Genomic DNA, 9,899 nt, shown 5'->3' with positions numbered 1-9,899 from the left:
CTTTTTCTTTCCACCACAAAAAGCTGGTATCATGCTAACAGTACTACAGAAGGAAGTCCATCAATACTCCAACCCAAATACAGGCCACTTGTATAGTTTATTATGTAGAACACAACCTCTGGGACGCCGGCCTTTCTCAAAGGCCCAAGAGAATCTTACTACTCTTGTAGGAAGTCTATCATCACCCCAAAACCCAAATAAAGGCCACTTGTGCAGGCTATGTAGAACATAACCTCTGGGAAGCTTGCGTTTTTAGCTTTATTATTTTACATTTACTTGGGGTGGGGCGGAGGACTGTGCAAAATCAAAGAACAACATTCTGGGGTCTATTTATTCCTTCCACCATGTGGGTCCCCAGGGAATCAAACTCAGGTTAGCCGCAAGAGCCTTTACCTGCTTAGCTGTCTCACTGGTCCAATGCTTGCCTTTCCTGAAGACACTCACTGGAACCCCAAATTCGCCCCACCCCCCAAAGTATTGTTTTTTTTTTTTTTTTCTTGTTTATGTCTTTTTGGTGAACCTGTGCAACACAGAACATAATCTAACCTTTTGGACGCCTGCCTTTCTTAAGAGCACAGGCCCACCATCTTGGGGATCTTGAAACCTACAATGTAAATAGAATAACTGACATAAATCTCAGGACACAAACCTTGGTTCATCCCTTTCCTGACTGCTCATCAAGATGTGCTACAGCGATAAAGGGGGCACGCTGCTGAGCACGTTTCCAATTAGCCCCTCTCCCCCGCAGCAGAGAAGCGCTTCTGCTCATTTCCTCAAGCTAGCAGAGAAGGAACACACACACAGACGTACACACCCACGACCACCAAAAGGCAGCGGCTTCAGAACTGGAAACTCAGCCTGACTTTCTGGGCTTTCGCCGGACGGAAAACGCGAAGTGGAGTTTTCCGCAAGTCGGAACCGGAGCCGCGGCCTACGGCTGCCCGCCACCGCGCATGTGCTGCCCCCAAACCCTTCAAGCTCCGCTTGGGTTCCGGATGTCTAGCCGTCTGAAAACCCGAAGTGGAGTTGTCGGATGTCCGGAAAGGAGCCGAGGCCGCCCGGGCGGCACGCTACGGCGCACGCGCTCTCGCCCCTCCCACCCGGAACCGGAAGTAGGCGCGACCGCGGCCCGGGGCCTGGCCTGGCCGGGGCGTCGGCAGCGGCGGCCATCTTGGCTACCCGCGGCAAGGCAGTGTGAGGGGAAGAAGTTGTAGGGTGGGGGCGGGAGTGAGGAGGAGGAGGAGGAGGAGGAGGGCCGAGAGAGCGGAGGGGTGGAGGAGGAGGAGGCCGCGGCGGGGCAGGGCGGGGACAGCCTGCCGGCCGGCCAGCCTGCCGGGCTTGCGGAAGTACTAGGCTGCTGCTCACTCGCTACTGCTCGGGCTTCCCACAGCTCCCTCCCTTCCTCCCTCAGGACCGAGGGCGGCCCAGGCCAGTGCATGGTCAGCTAGCTCCCACCTCCATCCCCGGCCTCTAGCAGCACGGAACGGGCGGCGGCGGCGGCGGCGGCGGCGGGCGAGGAGGAAGATGGCGGGACGGCTGCCGGCCTGTGTGGTGGACTGTGGCACGGGGTACGGCGGGGCTTCTCTGGGTGGGGGGCACTGAGGCTGGGGACTGCCGGAGGAGGGAGATGAATGGGGAGGGGGGGGGAGTGAGCCGGCCGGACTGGCGAGGGCTGCTGGTGCCGGGAGCCTCCCTCCCTGCTCGGGTCGTCTCAGCCCTCCCGGGACGAAGATCTTTCCAGGCCCTTCCCTCCTGAGAAGGCCGGCCGGCCGGCCCACCTGGCTTTCCTTCCCCCACCTCTCCCTTTGGGATCTTGGGGGACTCACAGGGGACCGCCAGACATGGGATCAAGGGAAAAAAAAAAGAGAGAGAGAAAAGAGAAGCGCTCCCTTCTTGCAGGTTTTGCAAGATCGCTGTGACAACCCTCAATCTCTAGGGCGTGTGGGTGGGGAGAGGGAAGAGCCAGGCTTGTGAAGATGGAAAGCTGGAATGGGGGCTTTTGCAGAGGACCCCCCCCCCCCGGTCCCCGTCCCCACGCGCCGCCTGTGTTCCACCCGGCACCCAGTCCTGGCCCCCTCTCCCACTACCCAGTGGACCAAGTCACATTTCAGTTCCAGCGAGGAGGATCTCATGGGGTTATTGCTCTTGCCTCAAAAAAAGTCCCTTAGTGAGCAAGCGCGCTGCAACTTCCTCAGTTTTGTCAAAGCCGCTTCCTGCTTTCCGTCTTTTATAGCCTTATAAGGTAGTTTTTCGTCTCCAACGTTAGCACGTCTTGTTAGAACTTTCAAAATTAAGCAGGTTGCAGAAAGAGTGGATTCTGAGTGCTAGGTATCAGTGTGTTTGAATTAAAAAAAAAAATGTTCTCGTGCCCACGGAGGGAGGCCGAGAGGGGAGAGCAGGGACGCACCCTGGAAACTAAACTAAACGTTTACGTTCGTTTTGTGACAGTGTCTTGAATGCCGAAAGGAGGCATAGAGGTATAAAGGAATGTATAAATTGATTTAAAGTAATTGTTTCTGATAGTAGTGTGGTTGACTGAAATGGCTTGAAAGTGGTGGTTTTGTATTAATGAAGCTTTTAGAGAGTTACAACTTGCTCTGTGCAGTGACTTAGAGAGAAGACTTCATTTTTGATGTTCTAGGTTGAAATACTTTGTGGAGGAGAGACTCCTGTGTTGATGTCTAACCCTCAAACACACCAGTGGTTTTGAGGACAGTTGCCAGCCTTTCCCCTCTTATTCACTGTTCCACGGTAATTTAAAAGATGCCTTTCCCCCCACACTAGTTAGTCTGTGTAAATTCCTCCAATCTTAAGTCTCCTGCCTTTATTTCTAACGTACCATCCAGGCAGCCGGAAACAACGGATATCGTAGTTCTTTTTTTTTTTTTTCTTGGAAAATACTTAGTCTTGGAATTCCTATGTATTTCTTAGTTGACATCCTATTAAAGTTAGATTTTCTTTCAACCCAGTCTCGTTCCCCTGAAGCGTTTCTATATGTATATTTAAGTTTATCCTTTCATATAGTTTAATTGGTGAATAGATGAGTGAATAGGACTTTTCAAGTGCCTTGTATTGAAGTTACAGATACTGCTATGTAATACTTCATGCTTTAGAAATGATTGTTATTGTTAGGAAATCGTGTAGTCATTGACCACCTTATAAATAATGCCGAGACAGCTTAAATAGGATGTTTCTTTTTATGCATTTCTTTTGAAATGCAGTCTTGGTTATTTTTGAATGAGTAGTATTGGGTAGCTCATTGAACTTAGCTGTCCCTAAGTGACCTTTTTTTTTTTTTCTGAGCGGGTAACCTTGAATTAAAAACACACGTTGAGTGACCAGGAGGAGTGGTGCCGCTTCTGTGTCGGCTATTTCTGTCCAATATCTCAATTACTAAATCATTACATTACTACACTCATCTCGCCTTACAAGGATTGGTTAGCTGGACATTGATTTATGATACAGATTGAACTGATTAAAGTCATGTTCTCTATTCAGTATTTTTACCTTTGATCACAATCTGATTTTCCCAGTTTAGAGTTCTGTTTATTTTGCTTCTCAAAAGGATTTTTGTGTAACATCCCCCTTCCCCCACCTCCCAAGTTGGGTATTAAGTATAGCAGTTTAGAAATCATACCTTGAATTTTATCAGGAAACCCGTCTCTCAGTGACCAGGATAGCTAGCATGTCCAAGACTGACTAACGGAGTTTTTCATCTAAATAACTCCCCAAATGCAGCAGGTGCTCCTTTAGCTTGTGTTTCCCTCCCCCATGCTTTAGCCATTACACGCACCTCTTACGTGGCTATCTTGTGCTTATAGAGTGAGTGAAACATTTGCAGGTTGTCCATCCCATTTCATTAAAGAATTTAGGCAAAAAGTGATAGTCTGCTAATCTTGATGGTGGTCTTGATGCTTTAAGAGTTAGGACACATGAAGTTTAATTCCAGAACTTTAAATTAGGAATCCTCCAGCATAATTCGTCATCAAAGATTCATCATCATGACCCAGGTTCAGATCATGGAGTGTTTTTCACATACCTAAAGAATTAAGAAAGAAAGACTTACTTCATATCCATATCATGGCAACATACTTTTTGGTCTATATTGGCAAAGTATTGTAGAATAAAATTCCTGCTCAGAAATCTGGTTGCTCAGAAATCAGTGTAGGACTTGGGAGTGTAGCTTAGGACAGAGTGCCTCAACATGCACAAGGCCCTGCTTCAGACCCAGTCAGACAGAGGGAGCAGTGATGAGAAAAGCAGTTTTTAAAGCATGGAAAGGATGTAATGCTTGGTAAATAAAGTTATTGTAAGGGAGTTTCATTTTTGCCTGTTTTCACTCATTTCTCCACCATTGCATTGTGGACTTTCTTTTCTCTTTATGTATTTTGTTTTTCACTGAGAAACTGCTTTAGTGGGTTATACCCACTGATTAAATAACAGGTTAATATACAGCCTTATTTTGCAATCTTGGATATATTTAAATAAATTATAGAATTTCTCAAATCTTTTTTTTTTTTTTAAGCAGTCTTCTAACTGTAAGCACAAATATTTTTGTTGGTTTTGGTAAAAGTAGGGTCTTTATAGTTCATCCTGTGGCCAAATCCTATTAGTTAGTAAAGAGGAGTTTGAGAGCAGTGAGAAGCCATGGATGAGTGAAAGCATACTTAGGAAGTTTCTCTTTCTTGACTGTATTCTGTTTGTAATGTGTTAATAATACAGAAGGCAGGAACATTCATAATATCTTGATAACAAAGATTCTTTGAAACTCTTACTCTTGATTACTTGTGTATGTTGTTTAAGGTAATAGACACACTGCTGTTGAGAGGACAGGTTCTTAAGACTCCTTTCCTGCTAGCATCTTTACTGCCTGCCAGGTTCATGTTTTCTAGACTGACTTTGGGATGCACTGTGTAGTGACCTTTCCAGGGCTATTGTTAAACACAGTTCAGAATTTTTATTCTTAAGAACAGAAGGGAAAGGTTGGCTACTGGTAAATCCAATGGCCAGGGTTTTAGTTTGTTCTGTCTTAATTTGACTTCTGACAGCTCTTTTTTGCTTTTTACAAGTGAGAAGGGAGAATATTACCTTTAATATCATTTAGTTGGTAGGTTGTGGAGTAGCTGCTTGAACTAAGTTCTGTATTTGAGCCTGTGGGGTTCTTTGAGCCCCCTTTTAGAGAATTATATACATCAGTTTCTGTTAGTAAAATTAATTCAGCCTAACTCTTGTTTACAGTGATATTGTAGAAATAATCCTAGCCTTATGAATTTGATTCAATTAGTGAAATCTTTTTGTTTTTCTTTAGATTTTTTCCTGAATATTTGAATTTCTACACTATCTCCTTGTTACTTAAAAAAAAAAAGAAGACTGGGGTTTCTCAGGAAGTAGCTACTGCTTAGTAAGAGCATGTGCAAGGCCTGTGGTGAATGCTGTGTATCAGCTCCTCACCCTTTCCCTTCTCCTTGAGCAGTGCTGTTTGTGTTATATAGACAAGAAACTTAAGCTCCAGGAGGTTAAACCACTTGCCTAACTTCAGTAACATGGAATCTGAAGGATCAACCATGGACAGTTTTTAATTGTTTCAGTGTTTTGGGTTGGGAAGGGATTAATTTATTCGATAGTTACTTGAGGATGGTTGAGGTTTACTTTATACTTCCCAGTAGTAGTCCAGGCACTCTTGGAATTATAGTAAAAATATCTAATACAGACTGCCCTCATGAATCCTAATCCTAACATTAAACATTAAAGGTGGTGGATAGAGGCAGGGTTCTCTCAGTTTTTGTTTTTTTGAAGTAATCTCACCGAGTAGCAGTAATCACTGTAACTCAGGCTGCTCTTAAACTTGCAGTGATTCTCTTGTCTTGGTTTCCTGAGTGCTGGGTTGACTGTTGTGAGCCACCACAGGCAGCTGATACTGGCAGTTATCAAACACTAGATATGTGCTTTTCAGATAGTAAGAGCTGTTTTCCAGGTTTTCAGGAAAGTGGTGACTGTGGTCAGGAAGTCAAGCAAGCTGTAATGAATGTCAGATTTGAGCCATCCTTTCAAGGAGCTGGGTAGATGCACAGGAGAGCATCTTACCAAGGGAAGGAAGGAAAGCTGTTTGTGCACCCTGCTGAGGGGAAAAGTGGCTGCTTGGCCTGTACTGCCGGCCTCCTTCGTGAGTTTTGGGCTGTTGGATAACATAATGTAAGTTTAGATTTTATATGTGAACTGACACTTTCCAACATCTCCTGTATTAGGTTTTATATGTCAGCAAAACTTAATTGTAAAAGAACTCTACTTGATAGGAGTCCAAATTCTCAAGGAGAGTAGTTGATGCTGAAACCAGGACGTTTAGTCCATTTACTGAGTGGAATGCAGTAGGACTGCGTGGAGGAGAGTGAGGTCAAGCAACCAGGCTTGGTGTATGGCAGCAACTCGATCTGTACTGCGAGATCTGCTCCTGTTCTTACAGTGAGTGAGTGTGAAACAGGAATAGGAGTATGCCTTTGCTTGGTTCTTTCTTTCTTTTTTGATACTGAGTCCCATGTAGCCCAGGGTGGCCTGGCACTGTTGTCCCCACCTCTTGAGCAAACACCAAGGTGACTGGCACCACCACACCCAGTTAGGAGTATGGTTTTTAAAACTCTGTACACAGTGTGTGGAGTCAACGAGCGTTTGTTTCAATGGGCTTCCTAGATGAGTCTACTCGTGTTTGTTGAGAACACAAACCTCACTGAAGCTTCCGGGCAGCCTGGAGCTCACTTCGTAGCTCAACTCAGGGCAGTCTTCCTATCTCAGTCTTCCAAGAGTGGAGATGGCAGGTGTGAGCCAGCACACTCTGTTTCCTGGATGATTCTCAAGCAGCCTGCTCAGCAGCAGCTTTGCGGGTGGGTAGGGTATCGTAGGGAAGGTACAGTTTGCAGCCGGCTGGTGGTGGTGGGGTGGAGTGGAAGGTGGATGTTGGAAGACTGCTGCTCTCGTCTGCACCTCTCCTTTCCCTGTGCACTCTTTCTTTATGGCTTGCGAGGAATTGAATTCAAGCCCTGCCACGGAAGAACCTGTGTGCTTTGCACCCTTCCAGTTCAGAAGGTCTTTCTTTTCTCACTTAGGGTTTAGCAGTTGTAATTTTCTTCCTTATTTAGTTTTATAATGCTTAAAAATGGTTTCTTACACAGGGCTCGGCACATGGGGAGAACATGGTATGTTGCAATTATAATCATCAGTTAGCTCCCTCCTGGTTTTTTTTTTTTTTTAATTAAAGTTTTTAAGGAAAAGAACATGATGTTTTGTGCTTATTTTCTTATCTCACACAGACCTTGGCCTTCTTGCTGTATCTGGTGCAGTCAGTATGGGTTTTGCTTATTTAAGAGGAGAGAAGGCAGTACAGCTAGGGTTTGGAATTAGGGTTGTAAATTCATAAATGAGGATTTCACGATCGTGACCTTGAATGATTAGGATGATACAGGAGTTAGCCTATGGTTTTTGTTTTTAGTTTTTAACATTTATTTTCTGGGGTGTGGGTGTGGGCCCTGGGGATGAAACACAGGGGACTAAGCTTGGCAGCAAGAACCTCTACCCACTGGGTCATCTCCTTTGCTCAGGAATTAACTTTAAGAACCTTTAAATTTGGGAGACACAGAGATGGCTCAGTGGGTGAAGGCACTTGAACCTGGCCTGACAGCGTGCACGAAAGAAAGAAATACTAAAAAACAAAACAGTAGAATTGGAATAGTTGTATTTGTAATGCTGTTTTGTAGCTAGAAATGTCCTTGAGGAGTGAGAAATAAAGGGACTTCCTTAAGTCAGACATTCCGACGTTATATCATAACAGTTTGTATCATAGCAGTTTGTAGACTGGCTGATAAAATGAGAATTAAAAGAGAAAAGAACAGAAAGATAGAGTTGCAGTGCTTCTTTAATACGCCGGCCTCCTCCGTGTGAAACAGCTTCTGGAATGTCATGACGGGAGCTAGGGAGCCAGCGAGTCAGTGAGCGCCTGTGGCTTGTGAGTCATACTCTATTTCATCCTGTTTCTTCTGAGAGGCAAACTTTTTAATCAGGAGGGGAATATCTCAGAGTTGTGCTAAAACCCCCTGTCCAGCAGTCCCCGCTCCCCAGCTCCCCTACGAGTGAAATAGTTACAATGTTGTCCTGGAGGCAGAAGTGTGGAGTGGCTAAAATGTATCATCAAGCACATTTCTCGAAGTCCTCTGGATAATAAAAGCATTCAGTGCTCTCTGTAATTCTATTGGAACTTGTTAGGGTTTTAATGACACTACCTGTCTGTAATAGCCATATGATAAAAAAGGAGGAACAGAACACTAAGTACTAGCCACACTACAACATGTGCATTCTCACTCACCAAGCCCTTAGAATATTCATGGATTAACCAGTGCAAGATAGGTGATGGTTTAAATTTGGTTCTTTGGAATAAGATAGTAATGTCTATTACTTTGTGTTTGGTTGCTGTGTGTGTGCCTTCTATAAGACACAAAAAAGACCTGTCATGATCATGGGAACAAAAAAAGACAGATGACATCCCTATGTTCGTTCTCAAAAGGCGTTTTGTGATATTGTAAACGTTTGTTTGCTTCAGGGTTTTTTTTTTTTTTGTCCCAAATCATTTCTGATCCATTGCCTTAAACTCGGCTGTTTGCTTTTTCACACTTGTTCCTTGAAACCGGTAAAGGAGTGGCAGTGAGTTTGTGTGTTGTGTGTGTCTTCACCCTTTCTACCCTAACTGGTTTCTACCCTAACTGGTACTTGAGTGTATTGAGGTGTTCTGAGGCTGAACATTCCACTATTTTCTTCCTAAGTGCTTTTGTTCTTCTTTTAAAAGATAATTTATTTCAGTTCCACCGTCTAACAAGCCACGGCACTATGCATTGCCTTTCATGAAAGTAAGGTAGGTACTCTTGAGAAAGTGTGTCTACTTCTTCTTGAGTGTTCAGTATGAACAAAGGGTTACCAAGAGGAGGGATAGCAATCCTGAAGGGCATTTAGGATACAAAAGACCTTATAATTTAGGCTTGATTTTTTTTTTTTTTGATATTTGAAGTAGAAAACAAATGCTTGCTTAATTAAGTTTTAGAAATTATTTTAAGTAAATATAATGTGTTTTGTAAGCATTTTTAGAAACCAATTACTTTGTTACTTTCATAAATTAAGTGAAATGTTAATAATTTTTTTTCAGAATTTAAGTGACATACCTAATAATTCACATAGAATTGATTACAGAACTGAGCACTTATGGGGGCTTTTCTAGAAACACAAAGCCCAGCGCTGCAAAGGAGAGAGGTGTGTGTAGTGGTGAGCTCAAGCATGCATTAATTGAGTGGCTGTGGTAAAGCCTTAAAGCCCTCCCCCAGTGATACACCTCCACCAACAAGGCCCCATCTCCTTTTGGGGCTGTTCTCATTCAGATAACCACAGATACTGAATGGGTTGTGTAAATCAGCCATTTTAAGGCCCTTTTTAAGTTTTTGGTTTTTTTTTTTTAAGATAGTTATTACTCTTTCAGAAGTCCTACAGAAGTAGATACGATATATTTTAAAGATATAAGGATCATGAGGTATTGAGTAGATCTAGAGCGGTGGTTCTCAACCTTCCTAATGTTGCGGTTCCTTATGTTGTGGTGACCTCCAGCCATAAAATTATTTCATTGCTACTTCATAACTGTAATTTTTCTACTGTTATAAATTGAATTGTAAATATCTGACATGCAGGATATCTAATATGAGACCCCCGTGAAAGCATCATTTGACCCCAAAGGGTCACAGCCCACCCAGGTTGAGAACCTCTCATCTAGAGTTTGAGGAGCAATGTGCAGTCCTTCTAGAGATTGACCCTAGTGGGAATATACTGTACTCAGTAAGTGGTTAATTTTTTAATCCAGATAAGAGATTTCTTCT

At 43.8% G+C, this 9,899-nt stretch overlaps 1 protein-coding gene across 1 annotated transcript in view; it reads left to right on the top strand.

The window, feature by feature from the left end:
• The first annotated feature begins 1,144 nt into the window (after nt 1–1,144).
• The window catches only part of Actr3 (actin related protein 3), a 46,706-nt gene continuing 37,951 nt past the window's right edge, over nt 1,145–9,899 (top strand). Inside the window, exons 1-2 of the mRNA XM_076547251.1 lie at nt 1,145–1,192; nt 1,412–1,568. Coding sequence (XP_076403366.1) covers nt 1,525–1,568 — 44 coding nt within the window. The 5' untranslated portion in view covers nt 1,145–1,192; nt 1,412–1,524. The remainder of the gene's footprint in view (nt 1,193–1,411; nt 1,569–9,899) is intronic.

Source organism: Peromyscus maniculatus, chromosome 11 (assembly GCF_049852395.1).
Source record: "Peromyscus maniculatus bairdii isolate BWxNUB_F1_BW_parent chromosome 11, HU_Pman_BW_mat_3.1, whole genome shotgun sequence".
Lineage (NCBI taxonomy): Eukaryota > Metazoa > Chordata > Mammalia > Rodentia > Cricetidae > Peromyscus > Peromyscus maniculatus.
Note: the sequence above shows the minus strand (reverse complement) of the source record. Positions and strands in the feature narration are given on the sequence as shown.